Source organism: Leuciscus leuciscus, assembly GCF_965113295.1.
Source record: "Leuciscus leuciscus genome assembly, chromosome: 2".
NCBI lineage: Eukaryota > Metazoa > Chordata > Actinopteri > Cypriniformes > Leuciscidae > Leuciscus > Leuciscus leuciscus.
This window is the reverse complement of record NC_138726.1, coordinates 61733166-61760892: the sequence shown is the minus strand read 5'-3', so window position 1 is coordinate 61760892 and position 27727 is coordinate 61733166. Positions and strand designations below refer to the sequence as shown.

At 38.1% G+C, this 27727-nt stretch overlaps 1 protein-coding gene across 1 annotated transcript in view; it reads right to left on the bottom strand.

Moving 5' to 3' along the window:
• Positions 1-4319: 4319 nt before the first annotated feature.
• LOC309492430 (Fc receptor-like protein 5) overlaps positions 4320-27727 on the bottom strand; it is an 83769-nt gene continuing 60361 nt past the window's right edge. The window contains exons 6-13 of the mRNA XM_082161400.1: positions 12191-12448; positions 10513-10797; positions 7916-8200; positions 6504-6782; positions 6121-6405; positions 5767-6045; positions 5415-5678; positions 4320-4675 (exon numbers count right to left, since the gene is read on the bottom strand). Coding sequence (XP_082017526.1) covers positions 4335-4675; positions 5415-5678; positions 5767-6045; positions 6121-6405; positions 6504-6782; positions 7916-8200; positions 10513-10797; positions 12191-12448 — 2276 coding nt within the window. The 3' untranslated portion in view covers positions 4320-4334. The remainder of the gene's footprint in view (positions 4676-5414; positions 5679-5766; positions 6046-6120; positions 6406-6503; positions 6783-7915; positions 8201-10512; positions 10798-12190; positions 12449-27727) is intronic.

Below are 27727 nucleotides of genomic sequence, written 5' to 3'. Positions count from 1 at the left end.
ACATCGATTTTTCATGCAGTGGTCAGTTTTGAGATTTTGGGCAAGTTTACTCCTTCAATATGTGTTCTTTCAAGCTGCTATAAATACAACGTTGAAAATTAACATTAAGATGTTTATTTTATCACATTTTGTTTACTTGCGGCAGTAAGTTTCTCCCGAATTTACCAGGAAGTTAGCATTCCAACCAAGCGGCAACCTCCCCGTCTCTCTCTTGAAACCAACATGGAAGTGAGTTAAACTGCAATTCGTTGACTGGCCGCTTGGGCTGGTGTCAAAAGTGAGTCAAATCTGTATCTCCCCCATGTTAAAATGCCAAATTGTACAGCAGAAAAAAACATGTTTACAGCCTGGATCTCTATGTGGCTTTGGTCTATACAGTTAATTTTGCCCTTCATAACAACTGTGAGGGGGGTGAATTTTTTTATAACTCATCCATTTAGTTGATTAATATTTAAAGTTCTGCATAATTACGGGTGTGTCCACTTGAGTGACAGGTGAGCCGCTGATGTCAATGCTAGCCGTTTGTCTGCTGTTACGTTACTTCACCTCAGCAAATTTTAGCTGCTGAACTTGCCATCTCTGCAGTGTTTGTGCTTTTTTTCGGGATTATTTCATACAATTTAATACACCCATTACTTCGCCCACGGCTTAGGATTCCGTCGTTGTCATCGAGTATCGTTCGAGAGAACAACCAGTGCTGTATTTCAGTTGTTTTCCTCTGTGAACATGCACTAATGGATGTCTGACAATTTCGTTGCTTTTTGGAGTTTTCAGATTTAAAAACGTCAATAAAGGCTCGTTCGTTCTGCTCTCACGGAACAGATAGATTATAATATGCTTAAGTACCGTCAGATGAAATCCTACAGGTGTCGGTGCTTTCTCCGTCCATGCAATAAATGCACATCCTTGAATGAGCGCGGATTTCCAGTGCATTTATTTGAACTTAAAGCTGCAGTCGGCAAGTCTGGCAGATTGGGTCGATTAGCCAAAATTTTGAATGTTTACAACTCTCATGCCCCTCCCCACTACCAGCGAGCACCCTCCCATCGAGGTCGTGCTCGTCAGTGCGTCACTGTGCGTGTGTACCTGATTTTCTGTGAACGCGTCTCTTCAGCATCTATCGACTCGGAGGTAGGCTGCCCTGGCTAATCTATCCATAGATAGCAATAACCGAGGAATTGGAAGCTTGTTAGTAGATTTTCTCTCCGCCATCACGCTTCATGCAATCTCCAGGCGAACTTCAGGCGTGGCGTGTGCATGTGATATTAACGTGCGCGAGTGAGGGGGGATCTGTGGCGTGTGCACGACCTGTGATTGACAGTCAGATCTCACACCCCCCTGCGCTGATTGGACCCGATGATCCGGGAGCGGTGGATTTTTGCAAAACAAATAACACGCTCCAGGTGGAGTTAGAAGCTCGGGTTTTTTCTAAAACCACCATATTTATGTTGTTCTGTCGGATTATAGTGTCAATTTCACTGAATATGATCAAAACATGTTTGCAGACGGCAGCTTTAAAGCAACACTATGTAACTTTTCAACCTTCATAATATATTTCCAAGATCCTTGTGATGGTACATCGACTTACAATAGGTTGAATGACACGTCTGCCATAGCCTGACAGGGTCTGTATCGCTTTTACTGGCACTATGTAACTTCGGTGTTCGGGTAGTAACCAGAGCACAAAAAGAACTACAAAATTCGACTGCTTTACGGCATACGTCACTTCCCCCACCACTTCCTCAAATTTGGACGTGAGAGGCCAACCAGCGTTTGTTTTCGGCTTTCGTGCGTATGTTTTTGTCATGGGGGTTGTTTACACCTGGCCACTTCATGCATTTTCTCAGATCGGATAGCTATCCGATCGTGAAAAGTCGGATTTGAATCCGATCCCTCAAACCACTTCAGGAGGAGATCTGAGACGCATTCCAGACGAAACTGGACAAGTGTAAATGCATATGGTTGTTGAAACCACATATGTAAATTGTACTCCTCCCAAAAATGCTAAAAAAATAAATAAAATAAAACCGTGTGAGAGCGTTGTATAGGCTATATGTTATATCCAGATATGACGACGCGCTGGAACACGCATCACCGCAGATGAGCAACTGCATCAAGCCAACGTGCAAACTATCGCAAATCACAGTGAAAGTAAGTCGCAGACGCTTAACACACAATCTTCATCATTAAAAGTAAAGAAACGAAATGATCTTACCAGGGCTGTTACTGCTCTCTCTTATTGCGGTCTTTGATTTTGAAATTTTAGCTGATGATCTATAAAATGCAGCTCATATCTGTTGCTTTTGGTGACGTGAACTCCATTAAATCTGCATATAGCGCGAGAATTGAAGATCGAATTTAAATCCGTTTCGCAAAAATACATTTATGTGGCCAGGTGTAAATGGAATCGTTTTGATAAAATCAGATAGCTATGCCTCACGAATTAGTTTGCCAGCTGAACTCAGGTGTTGTGAGGTGTATTTATCACGTAGTCCTGAGGGATATCAGACAACGCCGTTTGATGTTGATTCCTGCGATTATCATGAGAACAGCTTTCAATATCTCACATAATTATCAGGACATAAATAAGCCTAACGTAGAGGTTGTAAATAGTGTAAACGAGCACAATTTGCAAACTATTATGATAAATTGCAGTAATCATGTCTAATGACATCATAACGGCCAATGTTATGAAATAATGCGACGTACATTTAACTTAATTGATGTTATCTGGCATTTTGTAATGTTTACATTCCAATAAAAACAACACAAATTAAATTATACAGTAGGCCTAGACTATAGACTATTTACTTGTGATTTAGCTGCAATCATGTAAAAACGTTATAATATAATATATTTACGACAGTGCAAGTATTCCACAGCGACTCTAGGGGTCGCTGTTTGACAAAAACACAATTTCTACTTAGTGTGGCTTTAATAGGTAACGTTAATATATCTATGGTTTAACCCTTTTGAGAGGCGGCCAAAATCAGAATTTAAAATGGACTGAATAAGCTCTCTACGAACTTGACGAGCGATGCCGCGCTGATGGACCATACACTATAAAAAAAAGAGTGACATGTATGCACATAAATCACTGTCACACACACTCTCTCAGAGTAATATTAAGTTACTGCATATACATTTTCAACTAGCAGAATAGTACAGAATCACGATACACAGTCTCACTTGTTGCCATGTATTTGAACTATTATAATATTTAGAAAGGGCAAAAACAGGAAGTTTTATTTGGCTTTACATCATCAACTGTCACTTTAGCGCGAGGCCCTGATCAGTCGCAGACTTGGTACTGTCAGTAGCATATAGCATTACCTCCCCACCCGCCCCGCCTCTTTGCCCATTTTCTGTTATCCGGGAGTGACGTGAGGCCAAGATGTCGACGGCCGGCTCCGCCCACTTTAGGCTTCAAAAATGCTCTTCAGAAACCTACGGGTGACGCCACGGACACTACGTCCATATTTTTTTACAGTCTATGATTCCAACGCGACACACCGAGCTCCGTCTGTTCACTGAAGTCTGTCATGACCGGGATCGTTGTAAAGCTCTGAGTCTCCTGCACAACGCTATGTAACCCAAATATGGGCATTTCCCTTCTATAAGTAACCAATCGTGAATGTCCAAAGGGGGATTTAAAGCTAGCAACGAAATCTCATTTAGAGCTATTTAACTCTCTAACTGCCGTTTTCTCAAAATGAGTTTTTTGTCATTCTCCAGTACAAACATCTCAGCCTGTAGCACCTGTGTACACCAAACTCTCCAGTTATACACTTAGCAGTATTCTGAAGATAGTTTCAGAGGGATTTGTTAATAAATCATTCCTGGCCAGATTTGTGAGACATTTTAATAAAAACAAATATGGTGAAAATCGATTTTTTATGGCTATGGACAGTATATTTAAAGCATATATCCTGAAATCCCTCAGAATTTTTTTTTTTCATCTTGTGTGTAAACAAAATGAAAAAAGAATTGTGCACCTGGCTTTATCATATGTTCAGATCTATCTACCGAAAAGATATGCAAATTGTGCATATTTAATGAGATAATGCCTAATTTGCATAGTTAAACATGCAAATTTCTAAAACTTGTAATACATTTTTTTGATATACTTGTGTAAGTAATCAACTGAGAAAGTTTCATGGTGATATTTATTATTTTAAAATTGTACCCTATTCACCTGTAGTGTCTCGCCTTAAGCTCATTGGCTGCTGATACAGCAGGAACCAATCAGCTGTGCCCTATAGAGAATGATGTGATTGCAAGCAGACTGAGTTAAACAGCGCCATCTAGAGTTTCATGACAGAACTTTGTATTTGTCAATACCTGATCGTCTCCAGCAGAAATAAGAGACAGAGACTCATATATATGAATAGTGTGGCGTATCTCATCAGATGCTCATGAATATAATAACCTCTGACTGAGATCCAGCTGTGGAGTGACTGTCCTCTCTCTGTTTTACAGTAGTAGAAACTCTCATGTGACTTTGAGACAGTAGTGATGCTCATCTCTCCTGTCGTCTGATTCTGGATCAGTGATCCGTCTTTATAGAAATCAGCGCTGAGGATCGGGGAGTTTGTAGATCGATGTAAACAGTGTAGAGTCAGAGTCTCTCCCTCAATCACAGGATCAACAGAACTCTCCAGAATCACCTCACCGTCTACAAACACAAGAAACACATCAACAGATGTAGTGATGATACAGGCTGTATTAATCACAGCCATACTTCAGTAATTAATAAGATCTGGAGGGTCAAAATGTTCACTACCTTTAATCTGAGAAACTTTTATTCAGCAAGGATTCATGATCAAATGTGACGCATTGATCAAAAAAGACATTTATGTTACAAAAGATTTATATTTCAAATAAATGCTGTTTTTCAAACTTTCTATTCATCAAAGAAGAAGAAAAAGCATCACATTTTCCACACATTTTTTTTTTTCAACATTGATAATAATCATAAATGTTTCTTGAGAAGCAAATCATCATATTAGAGTGATTTCTGAAGGATCATGTGACACTGAAGACTGGAGTAATGATGCTGAACATTCAGCTTTGAATAAATTACAGTTTACAATATATTCACATATAATTTATTTGTATTATTGTAATATTTCATATGTAATAATACTGGAAAATGAAGGTTTTCATGCATTTTTGGTAAAATAAACATATTCTGGTATCAAACATATTTACAAAACATAAAAAAATACCAATCCCAAACTTCTGAATATTGTATTTTATTATAGAGTTTAAATCTTGATATTCACTGTGCAATTTTCTGATATTCAGTAAGTTTATGCATAATCATATGACTGAATTCTCAATTCTATTATGTTTTAATCTTGAACAGATTGTTATTTATTGTGTTTTATAGTTGTAAGAGTGATTGGACTCACCATGTACAGTGATGTTTCGAGGATGCCGTTTCTCTCCAGATTCAGACTCACACCAGTACACTCCAGTGTCAGATGTGCTGAGAGAGTCCATTACACATCCAGATCCTGTTTGTTTTGCACAAGTTTGTGTGTCTTTGTCTGTGTATCTTCTCACTGTCCATCCAGCAGAGTTACTCTGATCCTCACAGCTCAGAGAGAGAGAGTCAGATGAGAAGTGTTGACTTCTGCTGGGCTTGATGACCAGAGACACTGAAGCAGAAACTCCTGAAAAGAGGAAAATCTCCATCAAAACTGACAGCACAGAGACTGCAGTGAAACACAGATCCGGATGAGCACAAGCATAAACCCTCACCAGTGAGCCACAGTGTGTGTGAGCTGCTGTTGTGTGTGTAATAGGCTGGTCGTCCTCTCTCTGCTCTGCACGTATAAACTCCTGTGTGCTGTAGAGCAGCAGGACTGAGAGTGTAAGATCCTCCAGCTCCTCTGCTGCTGTCTGACAGATGATCATGATCTCTGAACCAGCTGAACGTCCAGCCTTTAGAGGAGCCTGAAACCTCACAGGTCAGAGTCACTGATTCTCCTTCAGTCAGCCACGGCTGTGGAGACACTCGCACTGATGCCTGAGCTTCAGCTGAACAAAACATCACGAGTTACAGAGCCGTAGAGAAACTGATGGAGAAGCTGATCACAACAAACACACACTCACCTGAGACAGTCAGTGTAACAGCATCACTGCGCTGAGAGCTTTGAGTGTGTATCTGTCCTGTACAGGTGTATTTACCGCGGTGAGAGAGATCAACACTGCTGATGTTCAACTCTTGTGTTGAGGTTTGGCTGACAGTGTTTTTATATTGGTTGTTGGTTCCCTCTATTTCCCATCTGTATGTCCACTCAGTGTCTCCTCCCCACTTTATATCACATCTGAGAGAGACTGTTTCTCCTCTAAACACTCGTTCATCAGGTCGTACCGTCAGCACAGCTTTAGGACTCTCTGTACAAACACAGATTATTGCAGTTATAGTTTCAGAAGTTGTGTAGATATTGTCTCTGATCTGTATTTGTTGCATCACACACTACAGTCTCTCTCACCTGTAACATTTACCCACAGTGCATCACTGTATTGTGTGTAATAGACTGGTTTCCCTCTTCCAGCTCTACACCAGTACTGTCCTCCATCAGACACTGAATCAATCTTCAGGCTGTAGGGGTTTGTTTCTGTCTTCTCTGTCTCAGGGTTCAGTGTGTGTTTGTACCAGTAAGAGTCCCAGTTTCCAGTGGACGGATCCATGCGACAGGTCAAAGTCACTGTGTTTCCAGTCAGTGCAGCTCCTGCAGGATCTGATGTGAGTTCAGGCTTCGGCTTTAGATCTGCAGGAGAACAACAGATTCAGATCCTCGAGACTCAAATAAATGAGCATTTAAAGTACTAAAAGAATTGCTTCAGTCCTCTTATTGGAACAGATGTGGCTGATACAGAAGTGCATAAGAGAAGAGTTGAGCTTCACATCACCCCTTCACTGTCACCCCTCTTTATCACAGAGACATGAACATCACTATCCAAACTTAAATAGTTGTAATTCAAGAATGATTTGGAATATAGACCTATGACTGCTCTTGTTTTAAAGAAGACATTTGGAAGATTATTGTAGAAGTAAAAATTATGAAAGTGAAACAGAAAAAAAAGTTATAGAAGTTTTAGTTTATGAAAATGTATAATGTAAACAATTATTTAAAATATATATTGTACAAAACATGTTTCACTTTAAATCTGCAAGAAAATCAAAGCCAAGTTGTGTTCCAGAATTTTAGGATGATATCTCAAAAAATGAGCTTTCAGTGAGATTTAGTTTGGGCGCAGTACCAAACCTTTTCACTAGAGGACAGCCAAGCTCTGTTAATGACCATATATGTTTAGAGTGATCTGAACCATATAGTTCCATAATGTTCATACAATTTATGAAATAGAGATCTATTGAGAAGTATGGGCGGTTTAGCAGTATTTGATTTGAATTCAACATTTAATAAACACATCAAAAACACGTATGTGCGTTACAGCTCGCCGCCACATCACAAATCAAGAAACCATCATTTGTTTCATTATATTTAAAACCTTTTCAGACCTTTTTTCCACATAAAATTGAATTGGTTTTATCTTTTGAACTGTTGGCATGAAAACGAGTTTCTACCAATCATTCATGATTTTTCATGTTCATAGATATTTCAGAATAAAGGCCTGAACATGCCTAATGCGTATTAAATATTCTAGTTGCAAAGTGATAAATTACTTCTCCTCTGTCATTTATTTAAAAAATCAGTCAGCAAGCTTTCAAATTAAATATAGTTTGTCAATATTACTTTAGGTTTTTACTCAAATATTATTGTTTAAAATATATAATGGCAAACGTCCCACCTGTGGGTCATGTGACCCTGCAGTGTCTCGATTGGTTGTGTGATCATGATCATGTAGAGAGAGTTTAAGAGGACAATGATGTTGAACTCACCCTTCACAGAGAGAGAAACAGCAGAGCTTGATGTTGATGAGTTTGGTCTTCCATCTCTCTGTCCTTTACACCAGTACTGACCCTGATCAGACTCAGTAGCTCCTCTGATAGTGAGAGTGTCTCTGTTTACAGTGTAACGCTCAGACGTCTGTAATATTACACTGTCTTTATACCACTCATATCTCCAGTCACTGTGATCAGAGTTTATCACACACTTCAGATTGACTGTTTCTCCAGTGAATACAGGACTGTCTGGTGTCACAGTCACTGTAGATGTGGGGAAACCTGAGAAGAAAGACAAATATGTGAATATTTTATGTCAACTAGTTTCATTCAAATTCCGCTGAGAACTTTTAGAGCTTAAAGATCCTCTATAAACTCACTTTATTTCTACTAGTAAATGCAGTGATTCTTAAACCTTCTCCTTTGTGTTTGATGAGTGATTTCTGTCGAACATCTGTAGTTTATTATACTCTGTAAAACTCAGTAAAATGATCCTGTATTTCTGCTGTGAAATAACTGGACAGTCTGAACTTTCTGTCTCTGGTCACAGTGTTCAGAGTTTTGACAGTGACAGTCTTTTATTTTTCTTCTGCAGAACATCAGTGATCAGAGATGACTGGAAACTGTCAGTAAACAGAGACTGTGTGTTTTATTTCTAAACTGTGTCTCTGGACAGGATGATGGAGACTAAAATACTCTTCTTAGTCATGATTTCTGTCATATAGAGTAATTGGACTTATTTTATGATACATTTATGGTGCTTTTGTGTCCTTTTTGAACTCTAAAAGTTCACCATCTCATTACTATAGCGATCAGCACATTATATATAACAAATATACAGATTTTGTACGACATGAGGGAGATTAAACATTCATAATCAGAGACAGAACGACGACAGGATCATCTGAAAATCAAAGCAAAGCTGCATTTGTAAAACTTCAGTAAGTGCACAAAAAGATATTTATGGAAATATGTACAAATATTTTAAATTTTGTAGCTGTTTCTCAGGTCTGTGTTCACATGCATTAGACAGACGTCTTTATCTGTTATAAGATCATACTTCAAGTAAAATACTTCAGCTTTAAAATGTATTTTCAGATCTCTGCATTCAGTTTTGCTCCTACAAGTAGTTTGAACACAAACAATTAAACAGATTGAAAGCCTCAAAAGAGAGATGGACTGTAACGCTCAGTCATATAGTCTAAAGCACAGCATTTGTACAAAGATTCAGAGATTCACAGATAAAATAATTAAATACAAAAATATGTTTTTGGAAGTATTTTAGCTGCTGGTTCATATCATGTGTAATGAGTGCAGTGTTTTTATGATGGCGTTTAAATACTTGAACTATTACAATAGGTTTTAAGAGCTCATTCAGTTCTGTCTTGCTCAATCTAACGGTTTTGAACACAAGAACACGTCATCTGTGAGAGAATTAAACAGAATTAACCCTTCAAAAGAGGAGTGAGAACCACATTATTATGACCGCCGCTAGCGAAAGCGGTCATATAGGGATTGTCAAAGTATTTTTTTTTTTTTTTTTTTTTGTCATCTACTGAATTTTTCGTCAACGATACCAGGGACACCGAAACACCGGGGAACATGAAATTTGGTGGGCATGTAGCCCCACTAGACTTTTACGGAAAAATTTCGTTTGGTCCCCGGGGGCCACTCCCCCCCCCCCCCCGCGCTGGGCCCCCCCAAACCCAAAAAATGCAGTTTTTCCTAAATAACTACCTGAACCGTGGCACCGAGGATGAAGACATTTTTATGGTATGTTGGTCTTAAGGGCCCACATCAACCTAGCCCATAATCACTCATTTGTGATTTGTGCCCCTCCCATAAAAAATGAAAATGCAATATTATTCTGCTTTAATCGCCCCTATCTTCAGTGGAGATGTTCAGAACTGCACCATATTTCATGTGTATGATTAACTTGACATCCTCTGGGGGTATCCTCTGCTAAGTTTTGTAGAATTTCATCCATGGGGGGGTATAAAATAAATTCATGTATGTGCACATTTAGTGACTGTACACTCATCGGCCTGTAGATGGTGCTGTTGAGCGAAGGGTTGCTGGTTTAGGATGATACTGTCACACACACACATGCAGGAATACAAACAAACGCAAGCATGCACACACACACTGACATCCACACGCACAGACACACACATACAAATCCACATGCACAGACACACACACACACACACACACACAAACACACACGCGCACACACATGTACGCACGCATACATACACGCACAGACACACACACACACAGACACACACATACACAAACACACACACACACACACACACACACACACACACACACACACACACACACACACACACACACAGACAGACATGCACATACTATTACTTTTTTTAGGTATATACATAAACACGCAATACAGCCAAATTGCTCCACGTCATTTATTTTTGTGGAAAGCCAGTGCAGGCCTGAGCGGCGGTCATATTTTGTACCGCCATGCGGTACATCTAGTTAGTGTGAACGATCTGAGTCAAAGACTCTCGATTAGATGTGTGATCATAAATAGAGAGAGTTTAAGAGGACAATGATGTTGAACTCACCCTTCACAGAGAGAGAAACAGCAGATCTGAATGTTGATGAGTTTGGTCTTCCATCTCTCTGTCCTTTACACCTGTACCGACCCTGATCAGACTCAGTAGCTCCTCTGATAGTGACAGTGTCTCTGTTTACAGTGTAACGATCAGACATCTGTAATATTACACTGTCTTTATACCACTCATATCTCCAGTCACTGTGATCAGAGTTTATCACACACTTCAGATTGACTGTTTCTCCAGTGAATACAGATCTGTCTGGTGTCACAGTCACTGTAGATGTGGGGAAACCTGAGAAGAAACAGAAACATAAAGACTCAAACTGCTCTTTCAGAGAATAAAACTGATTGTTCAGAAGGACCTTCGGTTGTAAACGCTGGTTGTAAATGGGAATGTTGCTGGTATAAACCCTGCAGTGAATGAACTGTTAACCATCACTATTGTGTCCTTGAGCAAAGCATTTGACCAACGGTTTCCAGAGGGATTTAGTTCATGGAGCCATACTGTGACAGAAATACATTACACTGGTCTTGGTCATATGGTGATAAATATACTTTTGCAAAAAGGAAGAGAAAGTTGGCAAACCACCGTTTGTTATACAGTTACAAAAAAATTTAAATATATGTATTTCCTGTTCTCAGCACAGGTGAAGTGTCGAGTCTAATGGCCACTGAGAACATGAGATACATGTGTTTCTATTATTGGAGCTGGTGTGCCGACTTTCTCTTCACTTTTGCAGTTTCTGTGGTTGAGATCCTCACTGAGTTTGTTTTGCCCGCTGGATGTGTGCATTTTGTGTTGAACCTTTGTGATAAATATACTTTTACCACAACCATAACCAGCTAACAGGGAAAGTTATCATAACTTTGGCTGATGTTAAGGATGTCTCAAAGTTATGAACAAAAATTATTCCAGTAACATTAATAAAATGTTTGTTCAATGTTATCTGGTCTTTAATAATGTTCTCTAAATTAGCACAAAAACTGTAGTTTCTTAATCTTTAACATTCTTCATCTTTCATCTTTAACACTCTTGGACCCATTTAGACATCGAGTTCATTCATTTTGCTGTGTGTCACGTCACTATAACTTTCCCCATTGGATTAATTAGTAAAGTTTTTTTTTTAGGAGGACTTTTGAGTTAATACAAATTAGGTTAAAATAATATTTCAGGAACATCATACTAACCTTCCAAAAAAAATTTAATAAAATAAGCTCCACTAACCCTAAGAAAAATGGACACTTTAAAGTTTCCATCACCAAAACAAAAATGTGTAATCTGTGAAAACACTCTGGTCTGGGTTTGTGGTTTTGACTTCAACACTAATAATCTGTAAATCACGTCATTCTCTCTGACTTCAGTACAAAACTCATCAGAACTGAACTCAATCGCTCAAGTCCTCTTATATTCTCATGACACTCATGAATATCTCCTGTAACCATAGTGACAGTGACTAAATATTAAAGATGGAGACACACACATAAGACTGGAGAGTCACAATTTACATGATTTTATAATAAACCAAAACCTCCACAAAACACACACACACACACAAGACGTGTGCAGTTACTGAATAATGACTCAATTTTTCAGTCCTCTTATAACAACAGATGTGGCTGAAGATTATAAGTGTTGAAATATGAATTTAAATGATCATTAAACAGATGTGAATATGAAGACTCACCTGATACAGTCAGTGTAACAGCATCACTGAAGTCTGTGTGTGAGTCTGATCTCTCTCCTCTACACCTGTATTCACCACTGAGAGACACATCAGCTGTGAAACTGAACTCTGCTGTTGTTGTAAATGGATGGTCAGTGTATCCATCTGTAAACCAGCTGTATGTCTGAATGTCTCCTCCTCCCTGTATGTCACATATGAGAGTGACTCTCTCTCCTTCGAACACACGCTGATCTGGCTTCACCGTCATTACAGGTTTCACTGAGAAACATAGAAGTAAATATTGAAAAGCATCGCAGTATCAAGATCACTGTCATGAACTCAAAACTTCATCAGGAGAAAAACACTTAAATTAAAAATCTAGTTTGCTTATAAATTGTAATGATTACATCAACAATTTGTTTCTGTAAAAACTAACTGAAACTGATGTATTTATCCAGTCCGCATGTCCTTTGTATTATTGCTCTTCCAGTTCTGACCAGTAGATGATGCTGTTTACAGTCTGAGTGTTTAAAGATCTGAACTGAACTTACTAACTTCTGTCTGTCTGTTCTCAAGCCCTTTTCTATTCCAGCCCTTCCAACCAAACCACACTGAATGAATAAAGCTAAGCATTGGTGCTCAAGATCTTAATGACACACAGTCAATAATTAATAAAAATGAGAATAAAACTCACTGTGCTGAACTCATTTCTGTTTTATACAGTGGATTATGATCTTTTGAAATCAATGTCTGACTGAACTACTTTACAACTGCAAGACTGTTTGATTGATTGAATAAATAGCAGCTTTCTGTAATGTTTTGCAGTATAAGGAACTACAGTCAGATGATTCTGTGAAATATGCAAAACATGGACATAAAACATCATAACACAGTAAAATACTATAACACAATTTACATTAGTTAAAAACTAAAATGTACTACAGTAAAGCACAGTACCTTGACTGAGTCCAGAGTGAACGAGGGACATCAGCACTAAAAGCAGAAGAAACACAGATATGAATCATTTCCATTCATTCAACACAATGTAAATCACACACTGAAACATGTCTAGAGTTTATTCTACATGACCTGAAAGTGTTTTTCTGTTGTGATGCTCATTCAGGAGAGAACTGATGGGTTATTCTCCAGCTTTTAACATCATCACACACACTGACGTCACAGGACTCGTGAACTAATACAAGAGTCGATTCAGTGATTCACTGTTTGATTCACTGTTTGATTCACTGTTTGATTCACTGATGCTCAACAACAACTAAGCAGTTTGAACACTGAGCTTCACAACATACAACATCATATGACATTATAGGCTAATGTAGAAGATTTTATTATTTAGAAAATAAGCAATTTAGCTATATATTGTACACTATTATTTCCTCTGTGTGACTTGGTTTGACTTTCTGAAGCCTGAAGAAAGCAGAAAATTATATTCATATTCTAGTATGTCTATTATATTCTAGTATGTCTATAATATTCTAGTATATCACACAGTACAAAAACCTTTTACCCAAAAATATCTATAGAGTGTGTTACCATCTTTGGAAAAGGATGTATGGTATATATGTGTGAGCTGAGCAAAAATCTGGAGTGGTTTTCTGCAGGAGACGCTCGGCTTTGTTACAAAATAAAGTCTAATATTTCTGGCATCAAAGATCTCTGAGAAGTGATTTTTCACAAAAGAAAGAAACCAACAAAACTACTCATCCATAAATGTGATGTCAGTGTATTTCTGTAACTCTGTCTTCATAGTTCTTGTTCTCTTGTTTTGTGTTTTTTGTTTTTTTAAAGTTTTGCTCCCTATACGCTGATTTCACGCAGCCGCCATTTTGAAATCGAAAGTGAGGCTCCGGTGGGAAGAACCCCGTAAGTAAAGATAAACAACAATGCCTTGGATTACCAACCTGAAGCTGCTGCCGCGATTTACACTATTGGATGTTAATATCCAATATAGGATATGTATATAGTTCATACCTGCTTCGTTTTTTACTTTCTGAATTATATATAAAAAAAATATTTTATTTATAAATGAATTTCACTGTATATAGTCTAAAGTATGAAAGACATGTTTGTACATTTTTAGAATTGACACAACATCATTAAACACAACAATACGCCATCGCATTCACGACTCTCCTGTGATTAAAGGCGACACTTCCGGTTTTCTTCCCACCGGAGCCTCGCTTTCGATTTCAAAATAACGGCTGCGTGAAATCAGCGTATTGAGTTTTGCCTGTATAACATGTTCCTAACCCTAACATGAAAGACACTATTAAACATGTATAAATAATATAGAATCATGCAGCTTTCACACCACTACAATGCATTATATCACAGTACATAAAGATACACTTTATGAATAAAGACACTTGCATACACATGTTAAAGTTTCACATCACTGATTCTTCACTGGAACAGAACAAGCTTCAGAACCAAATCAGGCCAAAGTGTTTGAGACACACGACATCACTTCCTGTTAGACGTCGGCACCATCAACTTCACTGTGACTGTATAGTGGCTGCAAACATAATTTGGACTGTTCGTGTGTTTCACATATAGTCCACTTTAATGACCCAAACCCAGTTCAGCTACAGTGAACCAGAAAGAAAACGTCAAGCTTCTTCTGGTCTAAGAGTATTTTCACACCTCGTTTGTTTCAGCACTCTCGCCTTGGTCAGAAATAATGCATATGTCAACACTAAATGATCTCGGTTCCTCTTAAAAGGAAGAAAAAACCCCCCAACATATTCAGACTACAGTATTTTAATGTGTTGACCGCTTGCAGTCTCTCAAACAAACTAGTGTGAAAAAGCCCTTAAACCACATTAAACATGTATCAGTATATTTGCAATTTAAAAATAAATATAGCTCAAGTACAGTTTTCAATCAAGACATTTGAACAAAATAAAATGTATTAGCTTTGCAAAATATGAATAAATAAATATGTTTAAAAGGACAACAAAAGTCTGAGACACTTTCTGATTGTCAAGCATTGGTGGAACATGTTCATATGTCGACATAAGGAACTTGTTCTGGAAACATGAGGTTATTCTGACACACGTGTGAACGGACATCATACAACAACTAAATATGAAGTTCAGGCGAACTGGTTAAAAATAACTGAAACGTGTCTCAGAAAAGAGAAGTTAGTTCTGAGAAAAGCTCTACTTTGATAAACTGTGTGTCCGCATGACAGTGAAATGTAAGTGTCCAGATACTTTTTGCAGTTATTTCTCAATAAGAGAGTCAGAGAGAAAGAGAAGTGATAGAGAAGATGATTGTGTGTGTTCGGTCTCCGTTCTCAAACTCTCTGATGGAGAGTTTATTTAAAGATACAGCATCATTCAACACTAACTCTCATCAACACTAATACATCTGATTTATCTCAACTACTTGAAATATGAAGAAAGATATTACAACATAACTAAGCAAAAATACAAGCACACATTGCCTCCATCTTTCACATGCATTATCACACAGATAAATGCATCATAAACCTCTTTATCTGATCAACACGTAACATCATCACATAAGATCTGATCAATAAACAATTCAATAAGCAGTGAGGCTGTGGATTCATACTCTCCTACACAACACTATATGATCAAATACTCACAGATGAGAGGCAGTGCACAGGAGCCCATACTGTCACATTAATAGACTGTGTTAACAGCGCTGAGTGTTAAAACACACACTTCCTGTGTTTAAAAGAAGAGATGATGGAGGAGGAGATAAACTCTACACAGAAATACACAGATAAAGAAAAGAGAGATCCAGCCTAAGATATTTAGTTACTAATTTATTCAAGTTGTTACAGCTCTGTTCATCTTCTTGTAAATCATATTTTCCAGATCAGTTCTGATGGAGATTGTTCTCACTGTTATTGTGTTCGTTCACACAGTCACACATAGAAGACAGACAGTGATTAAAGTGAAATCACCACGTGACATCTAATGTGTGTCTAATGTAACTCTACAACATATCAGTGAATGAAATACAGCCTTTTTATCATAATGTTGTGTTCCATAAAAACTAAAATGTTGCTGGTCAAAGGTGTTTTCTGTTCCTCAGCGCTTCGGCTCTCAGTATAACAGGCCTCGACTCGATGGAACTGAAGAAATGGTTGGAGAAACAGAATCACAAAAGGCCAGATCTTCTTTAACCCTCTGGGGTCTAAGGTGTTTTTGGGGTCCTTGAGATGTTCTGACATGCCCTGACATTTGTGCTTTTTTCAGTTGCTTATAAACATATTAATGGCAAAGGTGTAATTGCACTCTATTTAGCACAAACAGGGCTACCATAATATGTGAGCAACATGCATGTACATGTTTGTATTTTTGAGAGAATAATGTTTATGCATGGTTATTGAAAAAACTAAAAACTAAAGTTTCTGAAATAAGGCCACAAAACACATACTAAATATGTGTCAATAAGACTTTTGACTAATGGATGTCGTCGCCTAGAGTTTTTTCTTCAAAATGATGTGAAAATCATCCTGCCCTTATCATTCACATAACACAATACATTGATTTAAATTTTGCAAAACACTTTCTGTTTGGAAAGGCAATATGTGCAAGGGGCGTCAACGATTCAACAGCATCATGCATATGTAGTGGTTCACACCTGAGGAGACAATGGGGCCCGCATACTTAATGAGCCATTCATTCAGGTGTGTCACCTATAGCCACAAGAAAGAATGCAAGAGCAATATGTATATATATATATATATATATTCTACCAAATTGGAAGCATCTCAGTTATTTATTTATTTTCCACAAATTGTATAATATCCAAGGAAAACATGTCTAGTAATTGTGCAGTTAATTCTCATATTTTCAGTTTTGAATTATGTATCCTCTCCCCAAATTTGTCACTAATAAAACACAATAAAAATTATTTAAAGGAAAGTTTACATCTACCTTGTAAATATATTTTTTTTATTAAAAGGTTACAATTACAACAACAATTCAAGTGTAATCTTTCTTTGTAAAAACCTAAAGTCTACATTTTATCATACATATTTCAAAGTTAAGGATTTGATTGATTATTTGATTACTTTATTTTTGACAAAACATACTATATTTAACATATGAGCAAAAATTGGCAAACAAAAGCTTATTTGAGGTGGCAGATATTTTACAGTAAAAATGTATAATCTATCCAAAACTAATCAATGAAATGTTGTCTTTCATATGTCTGTAACATATTGTTCTCTTTTAAAAATGTTGATTTTAAAACTCTGATATTATGTTTTATGCGTATAAATTATGTGTGAATATTTCCCAAACCCAAACTATCTGACAGTGCGATCTCTATGGGTTAAGCATTGTAATTTTTATTTAAAAATAAAACATATGTCTGTATTAAAGAAATGATTGATAAGCATGCTATTTGGAATGGAATAAAATAAGTACTTTGGGTGTCTTGTTCATTATATTTATTTTAATATAAAAGCAACAGAACTTAATTACATCCAGTTTATTAGCAACACTGTGCACGAGCGTGAATCCCGTGAATCCCGCGATATCCATCTTTGATCTCGCAGGTGTCAGATCCACTGCGAGAAGAGAGAACTGTCCGGCTTGCCTGCACTTTATTCACTCCTCCTCTCGACTACAGCGCTACTCTCGACTGCAGCGCTACTCTCGACTGCAGCGCTACTCTCGACTGCAGCGCTACTCTCGACTGCAGCGCTACTCTCGACTGCAGCGCTACTCTCGACTGCAGCACTACTCTCGACTGCAGCACTACTCTCGACTGCAGCGCTACTCCTGCAGCAGCGCTACTCTCGACTGCAGCGCTACTCTCGACTGCAGCGCTACTCTCGACTGCAGCGCTACTCTCGACTGCAGCGCTACTCTCGACTGCAGCGCTACTCTCGACTGCAGCGCTACTCTCGACTGCAGCGCTACTCTCGACTGCAGCGCTACTCTCGACTGCAGCGCTACTCTCGACTGCAGCGCTACTCTCGACTGCAGCGCTACTCTCGACTGCAGCGCTACTTCTCTCGACTGCAGCGCTACTTCTCTCGACTGCAGCGCTACTTCTCTCGACTGCAGCGCTACTTCTCTCGACTGCAGCGCTACTCTCGACTGCAGCGCTACTCTCGACTGCAGCGCTACTCTCGACTGCAGCGCTACTCTCGACTGCAGCGCTACTCTCGACTCTCGACTGCAGCGCTACTCTCGACTGCAGCGCTACTCTCGACTGCAGCGCTACTCTCGACTGCAGCGCTACTCTCGACTGCAGCGCTACTCTCGACTGCAGCGCTACTCTCGACTGCAGCGCTACTCTCGACTGCAGCGCTACTCTCGACTGCAGCGCTACTCTCGACTGCAGCGCTACTCCCGACTGCAGCGCTACTCCCGACTGCAGCGCTACTCTCGACTGCAGCGCTACTCTCGAATGCAGCGCTACTCTCGACTGCAGCGCTACTCTCGAATGCAGCGCTACTCTCGACTGCATTCCAGGCGAGGCGCATCTCAAACAAGCTTATAGTTGCGTCAAACAACGAGAGAAACGTCTGAACTTCGTCCTCTGACCACGATCCAGCCATTTATTTTTTATTTTTCCTTCAAGCAAGTAGTTTAAAAACAAGCGCTAATGCGGAGGCTGTTACTGGCTATTTAAATCTAGCGGGTTTGGTGTCTCTTGTCACAAATACAATGACGCTGGTAGTGACGATTCTGTCTGACCAATCAGTGATCTTTTCACACATTTTAGTATAGGAACAGTACGCTTGAAACCTCAACAGACGTGGTACCATTTAAAGCAAGCCGTACCCTACCATGCTGTGGAAAAGAGCCAAAGCGTGCCGTACCATAGGCCTACCATGCAATGGAAAAGCACCATAACTTCCCTCGTCCACTTCACGAAGTGATACACACGAATGGGAAGTGCTTTAGGGAAGTTTGCAAGTGCATGTCACGCAGATGTCACGTAAAGCACGCAAACTGATGGATGAATAAATCGAAAGAAGAGCTACAATAAATCAAATAACGGCATGGTCTGTGAATATCGAAGCGCAAAAGACTGCTATATAAATATATAATCTGCTTGTTCTGTGTGTCTGTGTAAATCGGTGTGAAATGTGAATGAGCTGCGATTTCCATGATTTCCATTTCCAGATGATGATATGATTTCCAGAGCTGCTCTGAGAGGACACCTAATGAGCATTTTCATCATTTAATTTGAGAAAAAGCATTGTGAGATCCACTCTGAAACAGGTATGCAGTACAACCCATCAAAATAAAAGTTCAGTTAAACTAGAAAAAATACAGAAATATATGACTATTGTAGGACTACAATGTACTTCTCATAATAATAATAATAATAACAACAATAATACAATTTATTTAATCATTATTTAAGGAATATTGTCCATGGTTTAATTTAAAAGTAATTTAATAAAAAAAAAATGTAAAAAAGTTAAAATTTTCTTTTGATTTCCATTACTGTTTTTGATAATATAGTTATTTGCATCAAATTGTACAAAGAAAAATAAATTTTCTGAATGAAATACATTTCATAGGACTCTAATAGTCTTAAACATTTTAATAAATTATTAATGATAAAATGCCATTCTAACTGATAATAATAACCATAGTTTAATAATACTGTTTATTTATTTAATGATTGTTTAATACCGTATACTAGGCTTGCTACGATATTCGGTGTTACACGGTGATCAGTCGCAACACCGGTTTCATCACTTGCCCACCGCAGCAATTCTTTTTTCAGTTTAAATCGTTAAAAATATTTAACCCAATTAACGTAGAATCCCTTGTTTTCTGTCTCCCGTTGACTAGCGTTGTATGATCACACTTTTTTTTATGTGATTTTTTTCACAAATTCGTAGTACAGAAGAAAATGAACTTAACTTGATTTAGGATTCTTATTCTATTTTACAAAATCTTGTCTAGTCTGTAGTTAGGAAACCTTAAACCGCTCCATTGAGTAGAGTAGGCTACTCTACTCTCAGGTCTGTTACCAAACAAACACCGATGTGCAAGCAGCTGTTGTGAATTAAACACTAGAGATTAAAATGGAGAAACAAAATAGGTGTGCTTTTAATTAAGTGCTACAGAAAGAGAAGTTTTGATAAGCTAAGTAGAAAAGGCAAAGCCTATCACTATATTTTGTGGGAGTCTATAAATATTTATGTTTTGTCGTGAAAGTGCAAAATATAATTTGGGTGCATCAAACATCGCTGTTCTTCATCTTGTATCATTAATAAATGTGACGTCATTCTCAGACAGAGCTATTATTACGTGATTTTTACAGTTGATGATGATGAATTTTATTTATAATGCACTATACATTTGACATCAAATCTCAAAGTGCTACAAGAATCAAACAGATTAAAAATAAATAAAAACAAAAACAAATACACAGACACTTAAAAATACTTAAAAATAGTTGGCTTTTTTGTACGTTTGTTGTCGAGTTAGGATGCTTCTGTAATACCTTTTCCTATCCATAGTTGAGATAAGATAATGCACATAAATGTCATTCTGTACTAGCTTTTGACCTAAATGAGGATCTAACAGATAGGATCCCAAAGATGTTTCTGTAATATGACCCCAGAGTCCAAACCTGCCCCTGTCTTGAAGACCACACCTGAACCAGCTAATCAAGATACTCAAGATCACTAGAAACTGTTTCATTGGTTTTGATTTTGTTGAAACTCTCATGGTTATGTTTCATGTTTTCTGTTTGTTATGTGCTTCCTTGTTCCTTATGTTAGCCTGCCATGTGCTCCCCTGCAAATGTGTCATGTTCTGAAGGAGGAGCAAGCCTGCAGAAATTACAAACAAATTTGACAAAAGACAGACAGCAACAGTACAACATCTAATGCTTCGAGAGGTTGAAGGAGGATACTTCAAATGACCCGTATCACCTTATATCTCACCCGTTACATGTACCGAAACACAGCCTTTTTGATTAAACAGTGTTACTTCACTGCCGCTGCAGAGATTCCTCCCTCCACTTATCATGGCCGCTACTCTGTGGGAGAAAGAATGGGCCTTCAAAGGCGTTCTCTTCTATTGCAAAAACTCCTATTGTATCAGCAAATGCAAGTTCCTCTGAACTAATGCAATTCCTCAGATGACCAATCTTGTCTTCCGCTTGCAATTATTTCATAAATAAAGCAGAACATTTAGCAGGATTTAAAATCAAAATGGCTCTTTCAAATTCTGCCTTTCAGAGATTTAGGACATTGGCTCCATATAAAGGCCCGTCACGCACCCCAGTGCCTCTTTACGTGGACCTGACATCCAAGTATATCTTCCTCTCAAAGTATTCCTCGTATAGTATTAAACAACTGATTAGTTCTCCTCCGTTCAGGAAGTCTAGAGACAGAAAACACCACCAGAACAATCAACGCTCTATTCATCCTCACATTCTTCCGATTTCTCAGATGCTCAGAATCTACTTCGCTCAGAATTCGACCCACAGATCCATTTTGTCTTTCTCCAATCTTTAAGTGCTATACAGGGATACTATCCGCTTTAATATCAAGCATAGCAAAACGGATTTGTTAATGAGCAACCATTCGATGTTCATTGTTTATTTACCCATACCCCTCCAACCTAACCAGTACGTTTCCTTATTTTCACTTCACAAAGTTCTGGTTCTCCAGTTAAACTTTCATGTCTCACTGCCGCAACAGTGCTTTCTCCCCTCATCAAAATACATTTCTCCCTTTACAGCAATAGTGATTTCAGCTACTGGTCTAGCACCAGTTTTCAGAGTAAACTTTGTTTCTCACTGCCACAGTAGTGATTTCGGCCACCGCTTTCACACCAGCCTCAGAGTACATTTTCTCACTACCGCAGTAGTGATATTGGCCACTGGTCTCACATCAGCTTTCAGAAAATTAAGTTAAGTTCAGCTTAAGTCTTTCCTACCTATACCTATATTGCCAAACCATTCACAGTTAATTACCCAGCTTGCTGTCTTTGCAATACTTTTTGGGGGGTTTTAACTCAAGCTGAGCCTCGGGTTCGAGCCTCCTCCAATGACAGCAAGCCAAGTTAGTTTACTATTAACTAAACGGGCAGGCGAACTAGTGAAACGGGACATACCTTCATCTGCACGGAGGCAATCAATGCAGTAGTTTTCTTAGCAATTTTTTTTCCCCCCCTTGTATTATTATTATTATTCATATTCATATTGTTTTACTCAGTATATGATTTAAAATGTAGCGAAGTACAATACTTTAAATAAAACATACTTAAGTAAAACTAAAATAAAATTACAGATTTTAAAACCTACTTAAAGTAGAAGTACACACACACACACAAAAAACAAATTCTCTCAATTACAGTAACGCTCAATTTCTGTAACATTAGTCCACTGAAGGTGTCACCCCCAGAGGTGACGGCGACCGCTATAGCTCTTCCAGAGACAGCACTGACTGTTTATCACTGTTAATGTTTCCATTGTCTCTGGTATAGTAGTGTTCCCTGTAACCACTGATGTTGAGTTTTGTTTCATGTTTGTGCTCAAGTCCAGTTCATGTATTAAGTCAAGCAAAGTCTTCTCTTACTTTGCATCTGTTCATGTTGAGATAAATACTGGACATTGGTTCAACTCTGCTCACCTTCAGTGGACTAATGTTACAGAAATACTACACCTAAACAATGAACCCAGCAGTTTACCTCTTTCACCGCCGACAGGCCAATCAGACCATTGTTTAAGTGAACCCTTGCACTCTGAACTGCCTGGGGGGAAATCTATTTAAATACAGATACTAATGACCAACAAGGCACACCTGAGAACAATCAAACAATGAACCAAGGACTAAACAGAACTGAGAAACAAATGACCTGAACAACCATTCAGAACATGACACATTCACAGGGGAGCACATGGCAGAATCAAAACCAATGAAACAGTTTCTAGTGATCTTGAGTATCTTGATTAGCTGGTTTATGTGCATTATCTTATCTCAACTATGGATAGGAAAAGGGTATTACAGAAGCATCCTAACTCGACAAAAAACGTACAAATCACGTAATAATAGCTCTGTCTGAGAATGACGCCACATTTATTAATGATACAAGATGAAGAACAGCGATGTTTGATAGTGGAAATATGTGAACACCCAAATTATATTTTGCACTTTCACGACAAAACATAAATATTTATAGACTCCCACAAAATATAGTGATAGGCTTTGCCTTTTCTTCTTAGCTTATCAAACCTTCTCTTTCTGTAGCACTTAATTAAAAGCACACCTATTTTGTTTCTCCATTTTAATCTCTAGTGTTTAATTCACAACAGCTGCTTGCACATCGGTGTTTGTTTGGTAACAGACCTGAGAGTAGAGTAGCCTACTCTACTCAATGGAGCGGTTTAAGGTTTCCTAACTACAGATTAGACTAGATTTTGTAAAATAGAATAAGAATCCTAAATCAAGTTAAGTTCATTTGCTTGGTAAATTAAAAGGCAATAAGTTGGAATAAGTCCGGCGTTCTAAATAATAGAGCCAATCACCAATCGGCAAAGTCGCTGCAGCTTCCGAGCTCCAGATCAAACTTTAGCCACGGAAATATTACAAGTAACTGAAATAAGCACAAATGTCAGAGCATGTCAGAACACCTCCAGGGCCCAGAGAGTTAATTGATTGAATGCTCCCTCTGGTGGTGGGTGAGATGCCTGGGGTATGTTATCCCTTTTGCCACATTGTGCATGTTACAAATGATTCATCATTTACAAAAATATTCAGCAAACATTGTGAACCCCCATAGTAAACCATACATTTGTTAATTGAGTTACCCGTCCTTCGGATGAGACGTTAAACCGAGGTCCTGACTCTCTGTGGTCATTAAAAATCCCAGGATGTCTTTCGAAAGAGTAGAGGTGTAACCCCGGCATCATGGCCAAATTTGCCCAGTGGCCTCTGTCCATCATGGCCTCCTAATCATCCCCATATACTGATTGGCTTCATCACTGTCTCCTCTCCACCAGTAAGCTGGTGTGTGGTGGGCGTTCTGGCACAATATGGCTGCCGTCGCATCATCCAAGTGGATGCTGCACATTGGTGGTGGTTGAGGAGATTCACCCCTTCCATGTAAAGCGCTTTGAGTGCAGAGAAAAGCGCTATATAAATGTAATGAATTATTATTATTATTATTATTATTATTATTATTACCATACCCCCTTTTTTTACCATTCTCCCTTTTTACTTTATAAAGAACCGTTTACAGGCAGGAACCATCTTGGAAAACAGTCTGGACTAGTCGAGCCACGAACGCCCTGCTACGTGAGCTGGTCGATAGGAATTACGTTTGTGAAATCTAACGTAACACGGGGTTCGTGGCTCAACTAGTCGAGACTGTTTTCCAAGATGGTTCCTGCCTGTAAACGCGTAATGTCTTTATAAAGTATCTTCTTATTAAACTGTCTGTACACTTACAATGTTCTCAATGCTTCGGTTTGCATGTAGGGACCCTCATTATGTGTTAGTGTGAGGCTATTTTGAGCCTTGTTAGTGGTATTAACTAGCGATTTACTTTTACCGTATTTTCCGGACTATAAGTCGCACTTTTTTTTCATAGTTTGGCTGGTCCTGCGACTTATATTCAGGCTGATATTATATATCAAAATTAATTCAGACTGATATGAACCAAGATAAAACATTACCATCTACAGCCGCGAGAGGGCGCTCTAGTTGGTGGAGTTGTTCAAAAGCGACACCAAGGATGAAGAAAATGATGTGGAATGAGATCGCGGGAGCTTGGTGACCTTGTTTACTGGTAACTTGCTTGTTGGACTCGCTGGCTTATGTTAATTTAGCCTATTCAGCCTCCCAGGTATATGTTCTTTATGCTATTGTGTAGCTGAATAACTGTTAATGTGTTGCGTTAACATACCGGACACCTATTCATAAATGCGACTTATAGTCCAGTGCGACTTATATGTTTTTTTCCTATTCATGACGCATTTTTTGACTGATGCGACTTATAGTCCGAAGCGACTTATAGTCCGGAAAATACGGTACTTACTCTGTGCCCCATATACTAGCGTTATAAGCTAATCTGTTTTTAGAGATAAAACTCTTTACATTCGATTATCATGAAAACGCACCCCAGGGAACGATCGACTCGGTAACCATGTGTTAATTACCCCAAGGTTCATTTTTCACCGGAATTGTCCTTTAAGAAGAATTTCAATTAACTTTTTGAAACACTTCAAAGACTGAAAGTTCAGACATTTATCAGTTGACAACTCCCAGCAAGAGGAACAAACTGGTTTTCATGGTTGCTTGGGCTTAAAACGCAAAGTTGAACACCAAAATACTTGCATTCAATTAGGAAGAGCACACAGCAGCTGGAGTGTAACACACACACACACACACACACACACACACACACACACACACACACACACACCTACTGATCTCATTAAAAAGCGAGTGGGAAATTTTATCATTGGTTTTACGTCCAATCCTTGTTGCCCATCCAATAATACAGTAAATCATTTTACTTTTATCCATATTATATCAAATATTTTCATTGCATTTTAAATAGGCTATACATAAAACACCAAACTCAATGTCAGCATATTGTAGCCTATGGCTTGCGATCTCTCAAGTGCCGTACATTAGAAGTTAAGCATCGCAGCAGCACTAACTGTGTTCAACATATTTCTGCATCAAATGTCAGCGAGTGGTGCAAAAGCTTATTAAAGTGGGATTTGAGGGTCTCTTATTCTGGCTGTACTGAAGATGAAGCGGTTTGACCAATCATATGAAAGGGGCGTTTCAGCGCCGCCCACATGTGCGAATGAAATATCAAACCCATAAACCGATTTGTGACCCACAAACGAAAATTGAGAAATCGAGCCGAACTCTCATTTTCTGTGTCATTTACCAGTCATTTATTGTGATTTAAGGTCCTCAGAGAAGGTCTCAGGAAGAGCTTCATTCATCTTTGTAATAATCTCAACGCTGAGTATTGCAGGAGACTAAACAACGACTAAATATGAGGCAAACCGTTGGCAAAATCTTTATCACAGGCCTCAAACACAATTTGTGTTATTCCCATTGAAATAACACACAGAGAGAAAACAAAGAGCAAGATATTCTGCAATATATATATATATATATATATATATATATATATATATATATATATATATATATATATATATATATTTTGGTCCCATGAAAGATTGGAAAAATAATTGATTAAAAAAACAAACTGCTATTGAACTGTAGTTTGATAAGTGGAGAGTGAAGAGAACATGTACATCCTTAAGTTTTCAGTTTATCATATTTATCATGATATAAGTTACTGATATCCATCTGCAGTTTATATTATGCAAGTCTGGTCTTGTGGAAAATCATGTGACCTTTTGCATTTTTGTTAAATGTTTAAAACATACCATTTGGTAAGTCCCAATTAATTTTCAGATGAAATAGCCACCAGATGGTGCCAAAAACGTATTTTGTGTTTGCAAATAACATTTTCTCTCTTTTTTTTTTTTAAACCCCTGGGATTTTAACCTATATCTTTAATATTGTAAGTGCATTGTTCTAACAGTGTAGATATAGGACAGCCTTGCTTGAGATGTTGAATAAAATATTTAAATTGGGATCTAGACTTTTTTTAAAATAATAGACAGGGTCAATTTTCACAAAATCAGAACCCCGAAGGCATTTTGTGATTATTTATATTGTACAACATTTCTAGGGGTATTAAGGGGTGATGAATCCAAATCTGCTGTATATGAAGCTCAAAAATGTCCCAAAATGCCTCAAAATTTAGAAATTCTAAATGGCCGCCACCGCTAGGCTGAAATCTATTTTTCAGTATATCTAAACAAGGTACAAACATGAAATAAATGTGGTTTTGTAAGTTTTCCTACATGGGCAATTCAATGCCAAATTCAGATTTGAGAAGTAATGTGAAGAAACAGCTTAGATATGGCAAAAATTGTTGTTTTTAACTATGAATAATTACTCAGTTATTATTATTATTATTACTATTATTGTTGATATTATCAGGCTACATTTACTTACTTTTTAATTTTTTTATTTTTTTTTGGTCAAATGTACAAACAAATGCAAAAAGTTACAAACTTTCATTAAATGTTCACAGGTTTTCACACATGGGGAATTTAACATCCTGTCCTGATTTTAGATCCAGTGTCAATAATCAGCTTGAAAATCACACAAGTATAGAGAAAAAGGTGGTCATTAGTGATAAAGAAGTTGTCAATCAAATAAGATCCAAAAGCAAGAAGATTCATGGGTCATGGTGATATTCACTGAACTATATCCCAGTAGAAGTTACAGTGACAGCTTATTCGCAGTCCTCTTCAATGTTCCGGCAAGTTTCCTGCAGTAGAATGCATACATTCCATGCAACTCTTTTTGAATAATAGAATAGAAAGATTACAACCAGTACAAGTACAGGTACATTGGAATACTCTACCAGTCTATCATATTTGTACATTCTTATACAATGATCAACATCAGCTAATTCCCTATACACATACCTGCAGCTGCAGCTGAGGCATCCCTTGGTACAC